Genomic DNA, 21,622 nt, shown 5'->3' with positions numbered 1-21,622 from the left:
GTTCTACGTCAGAACACCGGCTTCTGTATGTGTCGTGTTACTCTCTGTCGAAGACTGACACAGTAGAGAAGAAATTGTTGAATGAAGTCAGTATTTCGTTTTCTTTGCAGACAAAAAGTATTCTTGTAGCTTCATAACATTACGGTTGAACCACTAATGTCACATGGACTATTTTAACGATGTCCTTACAACCTTTCTGGGGTTTAAACGGGTCAGTTGCGTTGCTGTCTATGCAGGGTCAGAAAGTCTCGGATTTCATCAAAAATATCTTCATTTGTGTTCCGAAGATGAATAAAGGTCTTACGAGGTTTGGAACAACAGGGTGAGTAATTAATAACAGAATTTCATTTTTGGGTGAACTATCCCTTTAACATTGAACACTGCATATATGTGCTAGCCACTTTTCAGTTTTAGCCATTCAAATGTTACACAATTTAATCACTATCTCTAGATACACAATTGACTAAGAGTACATACGCAGTCGCTGTCATCTGGTATGAACGTTTATGTCATCTTCTCTGAAGTATGTGGAAACGGTGACTCGTGTTGCAAGTGTACATTCTGGCCATCTCTGATGGGGTAAGGGTCAGCAACATCACAACCGGCCCCTCCTGAAATGACATGTGACATGATCTGGAACTGTGATGCGTCCCTGGAACTGTAACATGTACAACTTAAAAATAACATTATTATTTTTAGGCTCACATTTGTTGCAGCCTAACTGTAAGTTAATGTCTTTTTAATAACTTGAAGTAATTATTTTATCCTGCTGCAGTAGACAGGAAAGATTTAATTATAAGAATTTTATTAAAAGTGCATTAAAGGGATAGTTTACCCAAAAATAAAAATTGTGTCATTAATTACTCACCCTTAAGCCATTCCAAACCCGTAAGACCTTTATTCATCTTCGGAACACAAATTAAGATATTTTTTTGATGAAATCCGAGAGCTTTCTGATCCTGCATAGACAGCAACGCAATTGACACGTTCAAGCCCCAGAAAGGTAGAAAGGACATCATTAAAATAGTCCTTTTAATGTGCAAAGAAAACAAAAATAATGATTTTATTCAACAATTTCTTCTCTTCCGTGTCAGTCTTCGAAGCGTGTTCATAAGAGTAGGAGCCGCCGTTTTGACCTATATATACAAAATAAATATGAGACAGAAAGGAAAAATCAAGATAAGAAAAATCAGTAAAATTAAGTTTTTTATTTATTATTGTACATTGCTTCCAATCAAGCTGTATTTTAGTCAAATTATGCACAGGTCTAAAATTGTCAAAAACACCCGCCTGATACAGTGGAAAACTTCTCATTTGTCATTAAGTTGGTTGTGCACATGTATGGGATTAGTCTATAGGTCACGTGTGCATCTTTGTGAAGGTTTTTTTGTGTATATATATACTAATTGTGAGAAAGCTGTAGTGCTATCCCCTCTCTCAGAGAGGGCCTGACCGTTTCAGGCTCTTCATGCCAGGCCTCTCAAGTTTCGCCTGTGGACACCATTCCAAGAACACACTTGGTAAAATTAGTATACGAAAACACCTTCAAGCCCAGTATATAGCTCACTGCTCAGTTAGCACAAGCATTGCATAAAGACTAGTCTCAGCTTTGTTGTAAAGGCCTATTTCATATGCAAGAGTGGATAATGGAATCATGATAGCAGAGGATCAAGTGGAAGAATTCAATGAGAGATTCAGCCCAAATGAGACGAGCTGGACATGGGTAATACACTGTGATTTGTCAGTTTAATATTCAGCATGATGGGCTAAAATAGTGAAATACATCTGGGCCAGATATTATAGAAACTTTGAATAGCTTTGCTTATTCTTAGTAATTTAGTCATTTAACTTAGTGCTGATTGTGGTCTGAATTGATTGTTTTAAAATAAGGTTCTCATTTCACAAATAATTTATTATCATGTTACAACAAACGTGTATAATATGCATGGATTTTAGCTAAATGTTCTAATGCATAGGACTAGAATTTAACATTTTGAATATTTTTTTTGATATTTTGAATATCATGATTTGAATATTTATTATAATATTATGTTTATTCATTAGTCTGTGAAATATGAGTTTTTGGCACCTGCCTATCAAATGTCCATTTGGCTAAACTAGGGGACAGTCTATCGCCAGGGACATCATGAGCTGTATCTAGAGCCTGTTATGTGACCTAGAACCAAAGAGCATTGAGTGCGTCCCTGTGTAAGGTTACACAGGCATTTCCAAATAGACTGACTAGGTTTGCGTTCAACCTCTGAGCAAAGTGTTTGTTAATAGGACGACTGTACAATGTTATCATTAAACCAGAGTATTTTCAAAGGGACATTGGATGGCCATTTTCCACAATTTGGTATGATTCTTTAGGTCTTCATGAAATGTCTGCAACATACTTTGACTAAAATTCCTCAATGGTCATGTAAAACAACACCTTTTACCTTGTCAAAAACAGCTCTGCTCACAGTGACCCATTTCGGTGCATGTCTCTGATAATGAGCTACTTCTTACTCCGCCCCTTTCTTATGTTTTTTTTTTTTTTTTTTTTTTTTTTTTGAGTATTTGGTAGCGCATTACCATCATTTTATATCCAACTAAAAAACATGCTTACGAAACATGCGTACAACTGGCTGAGAGTGGAAATATGCTAATACGCGACAGTTAGTCAGCAGTCATGGGTGGGGCCTGATCAGTATGATATCATACTGCTCAGAAAATCAAAACAGCTTGATAATTGACAGTTTTTAGGGTTTTTTTGGGTTTAAAAAATAGAAGTGAATGGCTATTTATTACTGATATTTATTATTATTCATATGTGTTCAGTGAAGGTCAGGAGCTGTACATTGTTGTATAATCACTGCCGCAGTTACAAAAGAGCCCATTAATGCTTATAATTCATAATTCATGAATGATTATTTTTTAAGAGCCCTTGTTACTGTTAAGTGATGTACAGTGCAATTAAATACAAATACAAACTAGAGTTTTTAATGTTTTCTGAAGAAAATATTAATGTTGGTCATCTGTAGCCTCAATTATGCTAGGTTGTTGTGGTTGCTATGTTGCATAACAGATGCATGTTTAAAATGATTGATGCAATTGAATCCGCTTTAGCAGTTAAATATGGCCAGTACTACATCAAGGTTGAAATAACTTATCAGTGCAGAAGAACAAGAGTCTACTTGTGCTGAGACCAAGGAAACTGTTTTGCTGTTTTTTGAGAACAGGGTCTTTAGCTTGATTGACTATAAACAGACATCAGCATGATCTTCCAGCCAAGCCTGTTCTTCGGTTTCCACTTTTGCACTCTGTGGCGTGAAAGGTTTAGAAGAGACAAGATGGTACAAATACTGTCTGTGAGTGTGATATCTCCACTCATGTTCCTTCAGTGCGTTCCCGCTAGATTCTAAAGTCCAAATAAATAAATAAATACATACATACAAAACTAGCTTTAAAACAGGCAAAAAAATGTCAATTAACTCCAACAACAACCAAGGTTCTTCCTCACATATCCAGTGAGGATAAAAAAAGTAATTATTTTTACTACAATCTAAGCAATTCAGCACTTTGAGTCTGCAATAATACTGTCTATTAATTGATTTAGTAGTCTTTTAAATCAAAATTGTTGTTTTTTTCTTTTAGCAAATATTGATATATGTAATTAATTTAATTAATCATCGTATCATTTTGAATTCATTTGATTTTTTTTTTTTTATCTGGTGATAGTTGTAATTCCTTATTACGAAGTGTTTGTAGTGCATTGTTATATTGCTCTCAAACATACTTTAACCACTTGTTTACAACCCAATCCATCATACTAACTGAGCAGGATCTTGTTTTACTGCCTATGGTACATGCTGTACTGCCCTGGGACGTCAGGAATACAATGAAGTGATGCAGAAAAACAGGCCCCACTTCACTGAAGAGCCTCAGTGTCAGTCTTCCCTCCTACAATAGTAGGGTCAGCAGTTTAGTCAACACATGATCCCACATGGCTTGTGTCACAGACCCCTCTGGCTCTGATTGGTGGAGACAACCCATCCCAGGCGACTCCCCCTACCTCCACGTGAACACATTCACGGGTTTTCTTGGGAATGTATTTTCACAGTCAGTCACGTGCTATAAGCTTATAGACTGCAATGTACCATATGGGCAGGCTAAATATAGTGAATATTTATATATTTAAGTTATTATAGTGTAATTATAGTATGATTGACAAAAGACAGCAAAACTAGTCAAAATGCAGTATGAAATATTAATATCAGTGTTTATTAGTATCTCGACCACCATGTCAACCAATTCTTTTATTCAATTATCATTATCATTATTATTATTTTGTCTCCTCAGACCCCAGACTCTGTAAATCACATTCTCTGATTCCTAGAAACCCCACCATTGTATCTGGAATGTACTCTAATGTCCTGGTGTATCCTGCGGAGAAATACACAGATTGTGATGAAATAGAGTGCATGCTGAGAGTACGCTGTGTAACCGGATAACTGGGCAGTCCTTGCTTTTGCATGAGCAAATTCTCTTAGGTTGTTCATTCTCTGAATAGCACTTCATAGAAATACACACACACACATACATATACACATACACACAGACACATACATTTGTTTTCTGCAGTCACGCTTTTCAAAGAAAAGCAGCAATTCCAGAAATTAAACACACAGACATGCGCACACACATTTTCCACTGAACCACTCAAACAAACACAAGGTTACCACAGTACATTACACTACAATAACTGCTATGACAGAATGAGAAGAATGTATGCTTTTAGTTGCATGTATGGCATCTAAACCAAAATCCCCACAATTTCTTCATATAGAGTTGAAGTCAAAAGTTTACATACACCTTGCAGAATCTGCAAAATGTTAATTATTTTACAAAAATAAGAGGGATCGTACAAAATGCATGTTATTTTTTATATAGTACTGAGCTGAATAAGACATTTCACATAAAAGACATTTACAGTCTACAAGAGAAAATAATAGTTGAATTCGTAAAAATAACGTTGTTCAAAAATTTACATACACTTGATTCTTAATACTGTTGTTGTTACTGTGTTGTTACTTAAATGATCCAAAGCTGTTTTTTGTTTGTTTGTTTAGTGATAGTTGTTCATGAGTTCCTTGTTTGTCCTTAACAGTTGAACTACTCACTGTTCTTCAGAAAAATCCTTCAGGTCCCACAATTTCTGTGGTTTTTCAGCATTTTTGTTTATCTGAACTCTTTCCAACAATGACTGCATGATTTGGAGATCTATCTTTTCACACTGAGAACAACTGAGGAACTTATATGCAGCTATTACAGAAGGTTCACACTCTCCAGAAGGAAACGCAATGCACTGAGAGCCGGGGTGAAGATCAGGGTAAATTCTACATATTTTGTCTTCTGTAGCTTTTGAAGGGCAGTACTAAATGAAAAAAAAAATATGATATTTAGATTTAGGCAAAATAAGAAAAATGTACACATCTTGACTTCATTCTGTTCAAATATTTACACCCCTGGCTTAATGTGTCATTTATTTCCGGAGCATCAGTGAGTTTTACACCTTCTGTCCCTCAGTTGTCCTTAGTGTGAAAATATAGATCTCAAAATAATACAGTCATTGTTAGAAAGGTTTCATGTACACCTGCAGTGTTTGCCCCATCTGCAATTATGAACATATAAGCTGTATGAGACATAAAATACCTGTAATTAAAAACCTTTCAATTTTGACATGCAATGCAATGGTGGTGGAATAATAATCAATAAACCACCACTCAAGCACCCACATATCTTTTCTATGATGACTTACAGCCACAGACACACACTCATTCTACTGTAAACATTCAATGCCAGTGTTCAGCTGTTGCTGCTTTCCTGCCACGTGAGCAGAATTGTGTGTGGTAAATCCATTAAACGCGTAACGTTACATTCAATGTAATGCATGATCAGCATTATTTCACCACCACAATGCCATATTCAGCAAGCAATTATAATCAAATATAGCTTAGACAGATAAATGTGGATTTCAGTCGATACATTTGACTGATAGGTTATTTAAAACGCAACTAAAACGAGCTGTTCATCGTCATAATAACACAGTAAACCAAAATAATCTCGAATAAACGTTAATTGCGTTAAAAATATTAAAAACGAAATGTTAAAGATGCCTTGTAGTGTACAAGTAATGCCATTGACGCTTGTTTGCGGTGTCGAATAGCCAATAACGCGAGCGTTCTTGTCGCGTTGCGTCGCATCAACAAAGTGCTTGATTGGTCCACTATGTGACGACGTCATGACTCCAACCACAAACGTGAAAGACGCGTCGCGGTCATACTGTTCAATACAGTAGAAAGCTTTATTGACTGTAAACGGGAGCTTATAGCTGTTTGTCGCGTCGCGTAGCTAGCAATGGGTCCAAAGGGTTAACCGTGATGTCAGCTGCAGAGGCAGGGACTGCTACTCATTGCAAACAGTTTCCACCCTGCTTTAAATACAACACCAACACAGACAGTCAGTGAACAGACACTGTAGAGGCAAAATACATGAGCGAAGAGCAGCGAACATCAACCGGATTCAGTAGCGTCCGAGGATCCACTAAGTACTTTTGAATGGCTGTGACATCCTAACGCCTCTGCCGCATCCCACGTATGTATTACAGGGAATTTCATCCCTCCCTGGCCTCTCATTTCCATCCTGTTTATAATCATTAGCCAACGTAAATGCATGCACTTGTTTGGGTTAATATATTTATATGCACAGTGAAGGGGGCTTCTGTTTTTATTGCACAGCTGGTGATTGTTTACATTCATTGGATCTGTGACTGTAACGATCCGTGACATTCGTTTCTATAGCAATCGTGCAAGAATCAATACCATTATACATATTTTATTTTGTAGACGTGGATTTTACTTCGATTAACTACCAACAATTAGAATGTACAGCAGAATACTTTCATGTCATTTCTCTATTATTTTATGTATGCATTATTCCTTTTTTATTTTTAATGACCTTAGGCAGTGACCTCCTGTCTGGATAATATTATGTTTTAAGTAGTTGAAAGGAGTCTTAAAGTGTTTGTCATTATATGCAATTGTCCTGCAGATCTAGTGTTAAATCAAGCATCATATATGCACTGTACATTTGGATGATTGCGCTATTATTGTCACCAGTATCTAACAGCAGGACTATTGGAGCAATGTCAGTCCCATGTGACTGTGTCTGACTGTGTAAATGTGAAGGATCAGTCTGGTGTGTATGAACAATGAAGATTTTTACACAATCCCTTGGTTACATCTAGAGGGCAAATTATTTGGGTTAGAACAATTGTGGGGTTTTTTTTGTCCTAAAAAGATTAGAGAATTTTTAAATTCTGTGATGTCCAGGCAAAATCTGTAGTGAATATACATTTTAGTTTTGTACTTCTCTAAAATTTTTATTTGGCATTAAATGTTTGACCACTGGCAGCTTCAGTCTGTCCGCTGAGGGTCATTTTGTACAGAACTAAATCTAAATATTTAATTCTGTTAATTCTGAAAATTGCCACCTGACAAACAAATGCAAATCCACCCAGAAATCTCTGTAAAATTAATTCTAAATAATCCTTTTAGTAATCATGAACAGCTGGAAAGGTCATGGGCAAGTCATTAAACTAATAGTTCAAAAAGTGTGGGAACTCTGCATGCATGCAAAATGATTTTTCTTTTTTTCCTTCCCATTAATGCAAACTTGCTTTGCCTTGTCAGAATTACACAAGCCCTAGTTTGCATATTGTAATAGTGCACACAGGATTTTTTTTTTACATTGCAGACACTGCAATTAGCTAATTACTTTAAACATTATGTGTTGTGCACTACAGAGAGGCCGCCGTTATCTGGGTTGGTCGAGCATGCCAGAACCAGGCATTATTAAATCCTTGGCAGTGCTTAAGGAACACCACTTGTAATCTTTTTTTTTTTTTAGCAATGTCATTGTATCTACCGCGTGCAGTCTTAGGGGGTTCTATGATATTTTACCTTTCACCTAAATTGCCAAAGAGATCCTGGCTTGGGTTGAGCAAGCCAGCATGTTTCTATTAGACCTAGTTCACTCTACAGGTTTTTTCTTCTCTATTAGGCCTGCAGCTGCTCAATCGCAGAGGACTGTTTATTGTAGAGATGTTGAAAGTTATCATACTAAACACAGACACAAATGGCTCATCAACATCACAGTTGCCTTTACACACTTAACCGTGCACTTTCACACAAACAGCTATTAATTTTAGTGCTGAAGTGCACAGAGAATTATATTGCACTGAATTAGATGTAACAATAAAATTATCAAATACTTCTTTATTAATAGAAAATCATTTGTTACAGGTAAAAGAGCAACAGAGAACATAATGCTTGGAATATTAAGGGAAAATAGAGATTTTAGGATGATTTTGAAGTGTTGATCTGAGTAATTTCATGTTGTAAAAGCTTGACTTCTCTCTACTTCAGAGTCAGACCATGAACTACGTGGGTCAGCTAGCCGGTCAGGTTTTCGTGCAGGTGAAGGAGCTGTACAGAGGCCTTAACCCTGCCACCCTGTCCGGCTGTATCGATGTTATCGTGGTGCGTCAGCCCGACGGCACTCTGCAGTGCTCGCCGTTTCACGTCCGTTTTGGCAAGATGGGAGTGCTGCGCTCCCGGGAGAAAGTGGTAAGCACTAGTGCAGACATGTTTTAGGGTGGCAGCATATGAGATTTTTCATATTTTTGCAGCTTACCATACCAGTGATTTATCTTGTGTGTGTTAAAGGGTTATTTCACCCCCCGCCCCCCAAAAATTATTTTTTACCATTTCCCTTTATGAGCATAAGGTCATAAATAGCTTGAGAATAAACGATTGACACAGCTAGATTTGTATCCATTACCCTGATTTCAACCAGTATATAAACAGCTTAACCTGCATGCTGTTAGTTTATTGAAGTGCGCATGTGCGATATGTGACAGTCCTTATATGCCAGATTTAAGCACATCCATCCACAGCAAGTGTTACAAGGCAGAAATTATATTAAATCTGACTTTTTCTTGACTCAAGAAATCTTGTGCAGCCAAAGGACAGGTGGTACAGTCGTAGAAACTTGTAGAATATCTGCAAGTTTCCACCCACAGCACCGCCATTCTGTTTTCGCAAGCAACAACCTTCTTGTACCAATTCTGATGCCATGGCAAAAGTTTAAGTAAAGCATGCTAACTGTTCTGTCTTTGGCTGCACAGACGAGCACAAACATTATTTAGAGTCCCAGCCTCAGAGGAGACAAGTGCAGTGGATTTATTGATTTATTTACTGTATATTACACTGTTACTACACAGAACTAATATAAACATGCAGTTTCTTTTCCAGCTGTTTACCTTCACAGACATAACACAACTTGTGTGTTTTTAACATAAACTTCTGTGTATTTGACAGTTTAAACAAAATAAGACATGAAAGAGAAGTTAGTTTATTACTCACATTCTGTGTCACAGCCGCTTTCTGTGCATGTGCTTTAAATTAATGTGATATATCATAAGTTTACACTGATATGGCTTTTAAACGCATGATTTCAGAGCGATATACATGATAATTAAATCCAAACAGAGTATCTGAGGTACGAACTGTAAAGGCACAACCCTATTCTGGAAAAGGGGCGGGGAGCAGCATACACATACACATAAACAGCATTTTCTGCTTCCACTCAAAATAGGCATTTTCAAAATTATATCATAAATGATCTGTGGGGTATTTCTAAGCTAAAACTTCACACATTCTGGGGACACCTGAGATATATATTACATCTTGTAAAAAGGGGCATAATAGGTCTCCTTTAACATCACAACAACTCACATAATAAAGAGATGCTTACATTCTGACGTCATCACCAGGGAATAATCAGATTTTTTTAATACAGTCTTGTAAACACTTACTTGCCCTGCTAGGTTACTGATTTGTATATAAATCAGGTTAATTCAATAAACTGATTTTTGGTAGTTATCAGCACATGCTTGTAAACATGCTCAGTAAGGGCTGTTATTGTGCATCAAGCAGGCACATATGAGCTTCCATTTACCATGTTTGATGTCCTCTATGTATGTGCACTGATTAGTGTTTATATATGAATAAACACCTTAATTAAATCTGTTTTTTTTTTTGTGTTAAAGTTTTGATTGTGTGGACTTTAAATGGAAAAAAAAGGATAAGATAATATTAAAAATACATTCATTTGTGTTCCAAAGACAAACGAAAGTCTCATGATTTGTATAATCTGTACATTTTTGGCATATGGACATTATTTGATTCTTAACTGCAATGTAGAAACATTCATTTTCTGTAAAGCAGCTTTTAAACAACTCTATTGTAAAAAGCGCTATACAAATAAATGTGATTTGAATTGAACTATGGATTTGGAGCCATATAAGGGTGAGTAAATAATGACAGAATTGTAATTTTTATTCTGTCCATGTCCAGAATGTCTGAAGGCATATCAGTAAAAAAAACATTATTATATCAAAGCCATGGACATAAATATAGTCTTTGAAGTTGTACACTTAAGAGAAAAGTTGTTCTTTGAAGATGAGATAAAATTAGCATTGTCATTGGCCTTGTGTTGCACATGGCTTACTGTAGTAAATTGCCTTTATAATAGTGACAGCATTCCATGTTCCTTTCTCCTCAGGTTGACATTGAGATAAATGGGGAGCCAGTAAGTTTACACATGAAACTAGGTGAAAATGGAGAGGCATTTTTTGTCAAAGAAACAGAAAGTGATGAGGTGAGTACTAGCGTCCTGTACCAAACAATAAATTCTGTAACATTGCTGTTATTGCAGCCAAGGGTCATTGTGCACTGAGAAATGTAACACGACGTATGCAAGTCTCCTCATGAGTACCATAGCTTGAAATCTGAACTTGTTTACTGGAAACAATCCAGCCGCACACATTCTGCTACCCGAGCTTGAACACTTTGCTCTAGAACAGACCCTTTCTGCCAAGGGCACCGTTGTCCTGTCTAAAACGGGACTCATCTTTATGCTTCCCAAGCAAGCCGGAAAATTTAAAGGGCAAAGTAATGCACAGGAGAAAAGCCCTGAAACACTGTCCGACTGCTGAGATAAGAAAAGCTCTGTCTGCGTATGTCGGTTATCCTCTTGGCTTAGTCTTCCAAACTTCTTCATTACTGTCTAACCACAGATGGTTTCTTGCACAAATGCCTGTGATGAATATCTGCTGAGGTACACTGCGTTCGGTAATTGCTAGAATGGTTGCCCTGGTTAGCACTCATGTGGAACATTCTGGCTTCTGCAGGATTGTGACAACAGCTCAAAAGAGAGATGCACTTGTCCTTTGATCCCTCAACCCTTGCCTTGTGTGACTAAAATAATACATACAGTACAGCCGTGTAACAATATTATGTGCTCACTTAATTATGTCATTCTTTATGCCGGCAGAATCACTGTCTGTTTGTCTAAACCAGTTTTGATGTTTGTGCTTCATTTATATTAACTAAATATAGCCAGTAGCAAGCAGAGAGCTATCACTGGGGTGCATTCACAGGAATGTGAAATTGCTACACTCCTGAATACGTTAATATGATATTCTGTTATGAATACAAGTGTATACATGGTGTGTGTAGCATTTTTAGCAGTTTTAAAATAGCAGTTTTAATGCTGAAAAGCTTTTTCACTGAAGTGCAGTGAACTTGGGTTTGTGTTGTTGCCAGTACAAGAGATTAAAGCTGTGAAGGGGATTTTTTTTTTTTTTGAAATACCATACCATACACAAAATGTCAGATGACCAACCTCTATTGATGGCATTGGTTTGGGGTGCAACATTAGCCTCTCCTCCTCTAATTAACAGTTATTTTAAGATGCTCAAGAACTCTGGTTTTCTGTATTAGTTGTTGTGATGGTTCCTGGTGTTGTAGTCAGTGCTACTATTTGTGTTGTGGTGATAAAGTTCAGCAGAGCTAGAGTTAATAATGGTCTGTCTGCTTGAATGGGAGTGATAACTGACGTATGAGCTGGCAGTGTTGGGTGTCTGGTTCTCAAGGGCAATTGAGTGACGCAAACAACTGAACATTATGTTATCATATACGGTATTTATAAGCAGCCGTGCACTTATGAAACCATGACTTAGACACCGTTCAGAGCTGTGGCACGTGCATGAGTTTGTCTGTAATGAAAGATGCAGTGATCTGTCACAAGGCATTAGGGTCACAGTGTTGTGCTTCTGGGATTTATGCAGACACAGTCAAACCAAATCTATGGCTACAGTCTACATTCATGTTTATATGAGTGAATAGTTGTGTTTGCAGATATACAGTGTTTTTGTAAGGGAACTGTTTGCCTACAACACACTCTATCAAGATCCAATATTAACTTTTTGCAGCATCTGCCAGTGGTGGGTGAATTATGACATTTTACAGGCCATTAATATTCTCACTGGTAATGGAACTACATAGTTAACATTTTTGTATTTTTCAGTATTTTACTAAGAATGTTTTTCTTAGAATATTTGCTACAAAGAGATATACAGTGCCTTGCGAAAGTTTTCATACCCCTTAATTTTTTCACTTTTGTTATGTTTTAGCCTTATGCTAACTGCTTTAATTATTTTTTTTTTCATATTAATCTACACTCCATACACCAAAGCAAAAAACAGGTTTGTAACAACTTTGCTAATTTATTAGAAATAAAAAACTGAAATGATTGCATTACATAAGTATTCATACAATTTTCTGGGAAATTTGAAATTGAAATTCACTTGAAATTTAGCTCAGGAGCACTCATATCACTTGTAGATGTTACTACAGTGGAGTTAAACTGGCTAATTTTTCCTCCAAAGGTTGAAAAAAAATATATATTTAAAATGCAAAAACTCCCTAAAGCTTGCCTACATTTAGTACTATTATTACTCTCTCTACAGGAGATGGTGCCGTCCCACTTGGCTACATCGCCCATAATTTCAGAGGGCTCTGCTCTAATGCAGGCCCAAGTTGGAAAAGGCACATCCCGTCTGTCTGAGTCAGGAAACGGAACCTCCATTCAAACCCTGGGCCCCATGCAGGCCCCTGGTGACAGTTCAATCATGAAGAAGAGAAGGAAGAGAAGGAGAAAATCTCAAGTAGACAACATGAAGCGAGAGGGCAACGGAGACTTTTCAGAAGACGAAGACATGTTTCCCATTGATATGAGTTCTGATGATGATATAGAGGCTACAGGAAGCAGGTCAGAACAAACAGTAAATATGGAGAAAGTTTTTAATCTGAAAAAATATTATTACATTTGACTTTTGTGTCATTCTAATCCAGTATATGCTTTTTTCTTCCATGGAACACAAATGCAGAAATTTTGAACAATGTCCATGCCACTTTTTACCATGCCAGGGGCTGTCAAACTGTCAAAAATGAAAAAAAAAGTACAGAAGTAGACCATATGGCTTTGCATATTCAAATGTAGAACATCACAATTGGTTTTGAGACATGTAATATAATTGACTTAAAACCTGTTTTACAAATTTGTATATTGCTTTTGCTTTTTTGAATATATGTGAACCCAAAGGGATAGTTAATTAATTTCTCACCCTCTTGTCGTTCCAAACCCATAAGACCTTTGATATTTTTAATGAAACCCAAGAGCTTTCTATAGACAGCAAAGTAACTGACATGTTCAAGGCCCAAAAAGGTAGCTTCTCTTCCATGACAGTTTCTGCCACGCATTTGCGAGAGTACCATGACCCATTGGTGTGAATCATGGTATTCTCGTGAACTCATGTCAAAGACTGACACGGAAGAGAAGAAATTGTTGAATAAAGCCGTTATTTTTGTTGTTGCTTTTTTGTGCACAAAAAGTATTCTTGTAGCTTTGTTAAACTAAGGTTGAACCACTGATGTCATGTGGACTGTTCTAACAACGTCCTTAATACCTTTCTTGGCCTTGAACATGGTAATTGCGTTGCTGTCTATGTAGGGTCCGAAAGCTCTCGGGTTTCATTAAAAATATGTTAATTTGTGTTCCAAAGATGAAGGTCTAACAGGTTTGGAACAACATGAGGGTGAGTAATTATTGACAGAATTTTCATTTTCGGATGAACTATCCCTTTAAATGAGTTTTGAGAGCTGAGATAGATGGCATGGATGGTGGTTTTTGAAGCATGACAGCCTCTGGTCACCATTCACTTTCATTGTATGTGGGTAAATGGGGGTAATGGTCTTGCCAAGATCTCACACTGAATCTAAATCCCACTTTTCTGTGAGTTCAGCCTGGCAGGAGCTGTGGAGCTTAACTAATTTCCTGTACAGAGCATAGAGCATGCAACATTTAGGACAGAACAGATGGTTCTGATAATACATAGAGATCCTCCTTCTCTTAACCCATCTGAAAACACTGCAAATTGTGTGATTACAGTGGCATATTTTGTTTGCTGGAATGAATCCAGTTGCAGTGGTCTTGTGATGTGGGCCGTGTCTATTTGTTCACTCTTTGCAATGGAGAGAGAGAGAGGCCAAGTGGAGAAAAGAGATCGCCAGTCCTATTGCTGAAGTAAACAAGCGGCTCAAACAGCCCCTTCTATGTTTTTCCACGAAAATCATGAAACCATGCCAGTTCTGGCTCCAGCTCGAGGGGAGTCCTTTGTAATGCTAGGCAATCTGACATTACCCCCACATATCTAAGAAAAGAAATGATTTGGAATATAAACCAGTTTATCAACATAAACATCCTTTTCCCTTCTTCGACTCCCAGTGGACAAAGAGTTATGTATTTTATCTGTTCAATCTGGATAAGCAAGTTAAAAGGTCAAACTCTTAGTGCACTACATGCTTTGCATTACCAAGAATCTGTTTCCCAGGTACCAGTAATAAATTAAAAAAAGTGACGGTAAAGGCCACTGGGAAAACACTGTTCACAAGGCCAAAAAGAGTCAGCTGGGAATTAATTTAACTCAAGAATGTGTTGCTCGGCAAAGCGGCAGTTTGAATCCACCTCTTTAAAAATCTCACAATGCTCTCTGTCTTCCTGGAAGAATGAGCCTGCTGAAGACAAACACTGCAGATTATCTATACACATAGAATATAAATGTACTTTAAATGTATATAATGTCTTACTCTTGCAGGTATATATATTTACTTATATGTTTGCCTATACTGTATGTGTTTTCAGAGCCATGTCACATGAGCTATTTGCTGGGCAGGTGAAAGGAGCTAGCAGCACATACAAACAGTCTGAAGGGAACTGGACTGGTGTTCAAAGGTATAACACTCAAGCCACATCACAACTATGAAAAACAGTCACAACTGCAAGATATAAAGTAGCAAAGTTTCAATAAAGACAATAAACATTCCATGTATATAAAAAATAGCAAAAAAGACAATGTAACACAACTAGTATACAACATAAAAACAGCCTCTTAACTGGAGACCCCTGCCAGGCATTTAGGTGTTTTTAAAAAGAAAAACAAGGCAAGTCATTGTGTGCATTTCAATGATTAAGAAAATAAATCCCTAACTGTATCTATGTCTGTCAGCTGAATGAAATAATCTATATGAAACACTGCAGCATTCAGCGAGAGACAATAAGAGATGCCTGTGAAATGAAAAAAAAAAAAAAGTGAAATCAAGAAACATGTATGTCTGCATCGTATTTTATTTCATTAAATGTAAAATCATTTCAGCTCAACAAGATTGTTTCTCACAACAGTAAATTCCAGTATATGTTGTATTGCTGACTGTAACCGAGACTGGACCGAAGGCTATATCAATATATATCGATCATTGTCAGCAAACTGTTCTCACAGCTACAGTATGATGATTATACTGATATATCATAATACACAATCACTGCTGGGTAGTAACTAATTACATGTAAACTGGATTACGTAATAAGATGCTAAAAATTAAGCACTTGTAATAAGGTTAAATTATGTTTTAAAATACTTGTAATCAGACTACAGTTACTTTTTTATTGATTACTTGATTACATATTTTTCACAGATTAACAGATAAAATCTTTTGTATTTTTTAAGTGTTTTATTTAGATCGGTTTTCTTTTCTTTTTTTTGTATGCCTTTATTTTGGACAGAACAGTAAGTTAATAGTAAGCAAAGTGAAAAATTTGATCGGGAAAGGTCTGTGAGTCAGGATTTGAACTCGGAACGCCCAGAGTGCATCGGCGCTACATGTTTGCACACTGCCCACGAGGCTATCAGCGCAGACAAGCATTTTAAAAAGATTTATTTTAATTAGACATTTATGATTTAATTAATTATTAGCAAGATTACAAGATTACCCTATTTAAATCAGTGTAATAAACAAGTTAGATCAAAAAAGAATCAAAAAGTAGTCTGATAATATATTACCTAAAATGTGTAATGTAATGCATTATGTTATTAACTACAATTTTTGTCATTTGAAATTAATTTCCAATTTGTAAGTAATCTACCCAGCATTGTACGCAGTACATGCCAATACATTCAGCTGCATTTATTCTACAACAGACTTATATATTATTATGCTTATACTGTATTATTTATTCTATATATAAAATTCTGGACATTTAAAAATAAAGCTTTGTTTTTTGACCCACAGCAAAGGGTTGGAGAAGATCTGCTCTTTACCCATTCCTACCAATTCAGGATTATCTATTTCCTGCCCTCAACAAATAGCTATGTTTCAGTCCACACCCAGGTAACCACTGCAGCTGCTATACAATGTATATTGAAACAAAGCCATAAATTGTATTTAAAAAGCCTTACATTTCTTTAGTGTATTGTCCATGTCCCGTTGGTCAAGAATTGAATTCAGTTCAAGGAATTAAAAGTTGAAGGCATTGTTCCTATCTTATTTCACAACAGCTGTATAAATACAAATCTACAGTTAATCCAAATGTTTCTCAATGTTTTCTACAGCAGTCCAAATGGCTCCTTGCCATCTACACCCAAGAGTGACTCTGAATTGCTGGCCAGTCAGAGGAGCGAAGGGAAACCGGACAACCCTGAAATGCTTTGGACATGGGGAGAGCTGCCTCATGCTGCCAAGGTACAACAATCACTAGACATGCTACATAACCACAACAAATTAACAAATGTGAAGCAGCTAACTCAACGTCTTCTTTTTTTAACAGCCATCATTCTTGTCAGAGCCCATGGTGGTGAACCCCAGATCAATCCCACCGTCTGAAAGCACACACTTCAGAGCCATCACTGGGGATGGGATGGTGGAGTCTCAGAGCAGAGATGTGTATGTGCCTGATCTCAGGGTTGAAGAGGCAACATCTGCTGCTGCTGTAGATGTGGAGGCCATCAGTGCAGCCGCCCATCTTTTGACAGACCTAGAGGATGGACGACACAGTCCTGGAGCTCATACCATTAGCAAGACAGATTCACCATCCAAGAGAAAAGGTAGAGAGCATCTAAAATGCCTTTTTGTAATAAAGTTCCAAAGCAAAACACACTTGATTACTTTTTAAAACATATTAACACAATATTAATTCCTAGACAAAAGGAGCCGCCACCTGGGATCAGATGGAGTATACCTGGATGACATCACAGAGTTGGAGCCTGAGGTGGCAGCCTTGTACTTTCCAAAAAGGTAACTTTTACTTGTTTATTTATGATCCAGATGTAATGTAAGCATTTTAAATGATATTTTATATTATTTTTTTGTTGCTCAGTGATGGAACAACTTCTGTGAGAGGTGGGGCAGATTCGAGAAGTGCCAATCAGTCCCCTCAGTCAGTGGGCAGCAGTGGAATGGACAGTGGGGTGGACAGCTTTTCTGACCAGTTAGGAGATTTGCCTCACATAGCCATTTCTCTATGTGGAGGACTGACAGAAAACAGAGAGATCACTAGAGGTAAAAAAAAAAAAAAAACTAGTTATGATGTACCTGTAAACTACTATTAAACTATGTTTTCAAAAGAGGTTTCTTAAAGGGATAGTTCACCCCAAAATTAAAATTCTATCATTCGTTACTCACCCTCATGTCATACCAAACAACATGAGGGTGAGAAATAAATGACGGAATTTTTATCCCTATTTATTTAATAAAATATAGTAAAAACATGATGTAAAATGTCATTATAGTCACCAATTTTTGTCACCTTTGAACTTGGTGAATTACTTTTCACAAAGTATGCATTAAACATTACTGACCCCTCAAACCTTTCAATGGTATTGTAAAATAATGTATTTTCAGTGGCTGTTCTGTTATTCTGTAGGCTCTGTAGTAATATCCTGTTTTTTCTAGATTTTATTAGCTGGGGAAGTAATTAAGCCATTTAAGTTTTCACAATCTTCATTTACAGAGGAATTCGAGGAACGAGCAATATCTTATCAGGAGTTTGCAGATAATCCATCTGTCATTGATGATCCCAACCTGGTCGTAAAGATTGGCACTAAGTATGTCATAAATCCTTCTGCCACATAAAAACATATATAAATTCATTCATCAAAATATTGTCAAAATACTCCTAAACTTACAATTAAGTAGTTTGTTACATTTGTCAGTTTTTTTTACACATTTTGTTCTTCCCAAAGGTATTATAACTGGACCACAGCTGCTCCTATCGTATTAGCCATGCAGGTTTTCCAGAAGCCCTTGCCAAAGGTAAAGACTGCATAAACAACACACACATACACATGAAGGTCTTTAGATATGTAACAAACACTGACAATGTGACTTTATAGTAGTTTACATAAAGCCTAATGTTTAAGCTTGTTAATAAGTAAGCCAAACAATGATTGCCCGGTGATGTACATGTACTGCATATAGGTAATTTTAGCTATGTTACATATGAACATATTAAGCACAATTATTTTTAAAAATATGCAGTTTAAATTACTTACATTAAAATTATTATAATTCATTATAATTCTAAATAAATAATTAAATTAAAATATTTAAAATTATTTTACATTGATTTTAAATTAAACTAATAACTTATTTATTTGAGGATGGGATTCATGTGCCCCCTGCAGGTGTATTACAACAAAGGAAATTTTAATTTGCAAACATAATTGTCCTGCATTTACAATTAAAAAAAAAATACTGTACTTGCCTGGATGTGTCTTATTTTTGATTATTTATAATTATTTACACACTTTATTAAAGTTTTTATTTAAACTCAGTACTAACCGAATAAATAGCATAGTTTAAATTGGCAAATGATAAAATACATCACAATGGTAGAAAATACTGTTTTGTTTCTGTACTGTTTGTCTTCTCAAGTGTTCAGCGAGTGTTTCATGGCTTTTTAAAGTCCTTGTGTACACCCCGGCTCTCATGGCACTCCAGGGCATTTAAATTTGTCTCTTCCCTCCTCCCTGTTTTTCTTCTTCTTCTTTTTTTATTAAATTGATCTCCCCTCATCCCATCCCATTGTGCGCCATTGCGCTAAGTATTCCTGTCTGAGTTACGTCTACTCTGCTCTTGGTTTCTTCACATACTGTTTTCCTAGTGTTTTCGGCTCTAGTCCTGTACGTCTTTGTGAATTTGTGTTGATTTATTAGCTGCATGTGTGTTCAGTCACAGTCATCCTGTCATTTAGTTTTTGAGTTTTGAGTATCAGGGGCTCTGTGCATTTGCTCCAGGCCACAGTGGAGAACATCATGAAGGAGAAGATGCCCAAGAAAGGAGGACGCTGGTGGTTTTCATGGCGGGGCAGAAACAACAGCTCCAAATCGGTATGTTTGCATTATTTCATATTAAAAAAAAATAGTGAATTAAATTAAAGGATTAGTTCACTTCTAGAATAAACATTTCATCATTTATTCACCCATATGTCTTCCAAGATGTTCATGATGTTCATATCCAAAAAGAAATTAAGGTTTTTGAGGAAAACATTCCAGGATTTTTCTTCATATAGTGGATTTCAATGGGGATCAACAGGTTGAAGGTCCAAACTGCAGTTTCAATGCAGCTTCAAAGGGCTCTACACGATCTCAGCCAAGGAAAAAGGCTTTTGTTTAGCATAACGATCGGCCATTCTCTAAAAAAAATGTATATACTTTTTAACCACAAATGCTTGTCCTGTACTAGCTCTGCGATGCACATCAATGACTTCATGCATTAAGCAATCATGTTGGAAAGGTCACACATGGTTAGTTCTTCATCTGTGTACATGTTCACACATCATGTTCACCTTCAACTTCAAAATAGTGCGACATCATTGTTTTACCTTGTTTTGTAAAGGGCATTTACTAGAGAATTAGAGAATAGAGAATTTTTTTGCACGTTCGCTTTGTAAACATCAGGTCGGCATTTGTGCATTGAGCATTTGTGGTTAAAAAGTATAGACTTTTTTAGAAAATGGCCATAGATAAGACCCTTATTCTTTGGCTGGGATTGTGTAGCGTGCTTTGAAGCTGCATTGAAACTACAATTTACACCCATTGGCTCCCATTAAAGTCCTCTATATGGAGAAAATCCTGGAATTGTTTTCTCAGAACATCTTGGATGACAGAGGGGTGAGTAAATTATCAGGAAATTTTAATTCTGGAAGTGAACTAATTATTACCAGACTTTTTGACTTTGCAGTTTTGCAAATATTATATATGTAAAAAAGGGGGTATGCAAATTAAAATTTAACTGAGTTACTATCATTCCTACCGCAACAGGAATCAGCATCTGACCAGATTGAATGTGGAGAGGATTCTATAAGAACAGAATCTGTGAGCAGGTAAACATTATACCTAATGTATCATATTTAGAGAAACAGAACATTGTTCTTGCTAATAGATAAGAGACTCATTCTGTATTCTCTGAATATTTTTAGCTGAAGCTGTTCAATTTTCAAATGTGATATGTATATTAAGACCCATGTAAAATAAAATAAAAAAATATTAAAATTGAAAAAAATCTTAATTAAAAAACCTGTTGCATTGACAGCATGCAAATGTTTGTAACAGCCATTCATTGAAATGGCAATGTTTATCGCACCAAATTTTTCCACCTTTACAGGTCTTTTGAATTAAACAGACTTAACATAATTATGTGTTTTGGTACTGTACCTTTGAAACTTCTATAGACAGTAACTGCAAAAAAAAATAGTTTTAGAACAGAAACTCAATTTCAGAATATGAGCTGATATTCAGAGACAATTGTGTGATTTGTCAAACAAAACATATTAATGAGAAAGTTGATTTATAGAGTACACAACTTTTTCATTTTAACTGTGGACTGGCTGGTGGTATTTTTCATAGATTAAAGGATGAATCATCATCCAGTGAAGATGACAGTGGAGGTGCTAAACAGAATCCTGTGAGCGATCAGCCTGAAGTTCTCCAGAGCACTGGAGGACACTGCTACAGGAAGACTCTACGTTTGTCCTCAGAACAGCTAGCAAGCATCTAATTTTCCATAAAGCCTGTAAATTCAGTCACAGACTATGAAACCCACACTAAAAGCATGTTTCTCACAGGCCAGTCTGTACTTAAAAGACGGCCCCAATGATGTGGTCTTCAGCGTCACCACCCAGTACCAGGGCACCTGCCGCTGTGAGGGCACTATTTATCTGTGGAACTGGGATGACAAGATAGTAATTTCAGATATCGATGGCACCATCACAAGGTGAGAATACTCAAGACATCTTTCTGTGGCAATGTTCTGTGGTTTGTCAGATGGTACTGTCTAAA

The 21,622-nt window shown here is 36.6% G+C and overlaps 1 protein-coding gene across 2 annotated transcripts in view; it reads left to right on the top strand.

The window, feature by feature from the left end:
• Positions 1–1,568: 1,568 nt before the first annotated feature.
• Positions 1,569–21,622, top strand: part of lpin1a (lipin 1a) — a 30,965-nt gene continuing 10,911 nt past the window's right edge. The window contains exons 1-16 of one of the 2 annotated variants that reach the window (XM_073826506.1): positions 1,569–1,723; positions 8,472–8,672; positions 10,672–10,767; positions 12,920–13,221; positions 15,154–15,243; positions 16,578–16,676; positions 16,898–17,027; positions 17,113–17,389; positions 17,486–17,579; positions 17,662–17,843; positions 18,295–18,388; positions 18,527–18,596; positions 19,580–19,672; positions 20,606–20,667; positions 21,191–21,329; positions 21,409–21,557. In XM_073826506.1, coding sequence (XP_073682607.1) covers positions 1,655–1,723; positions 8,472–8,672; positions 10,672–10,767; positions 12,920–13,221; positions 15,154–15,243; positions 16,578–16,676; positions 16,898–17,027; positions 17,113–17,389; positions 17,486–17,579; positions 17,662–17,843; positions 18,295–18,388; positions 18,527–18,596; positions 19,580–19,672; positions 20,606–20,667; positions 21,191–21,329; positions 21,409–21,557 — 2,147 coding nt within the window. In that variant the 5' untranslated portion in view covers positions 1,569–1,654. Of the gene's footprint in view, positions 1,724–6,395; positions 6,640–8,471; positions 8,673–10,671; positions 10,768–12,919; positions 13,222–15,153; positions 15,244–16,577; positions 16,677–16,897; positions 17,028–17,112; positions 17,390–17,485; positions 17,580–17,661; positions 17,844–18,294; positions 18,389–18,526; positions 18,597–19,579; positions 19,673–20,605; positions 20,668–21,190; positions 21,330–21,408; positions 21,558–21,622 lie in introns of those variants that run through there. The other variant, XM_073826507.1, reaches the window with a different exon arrangement.

Source organism: Garra rufa, chromosome 21 (genome assembly GCF_049309525.1).
Source record: "Garra rufa chromosome 21, GarRuf1.0, whole genome shotgun sequence".
NCBI lineage: Eukaryota > Metazoa > Chordata > Actinopteri > Cypriniformes > Cyprinidae > Garra > Garra rufa.
Note: the sequence above shows the minus strand (reverse complement) of the source record. Positions and strands in the feature narration are given on the sequence as shown.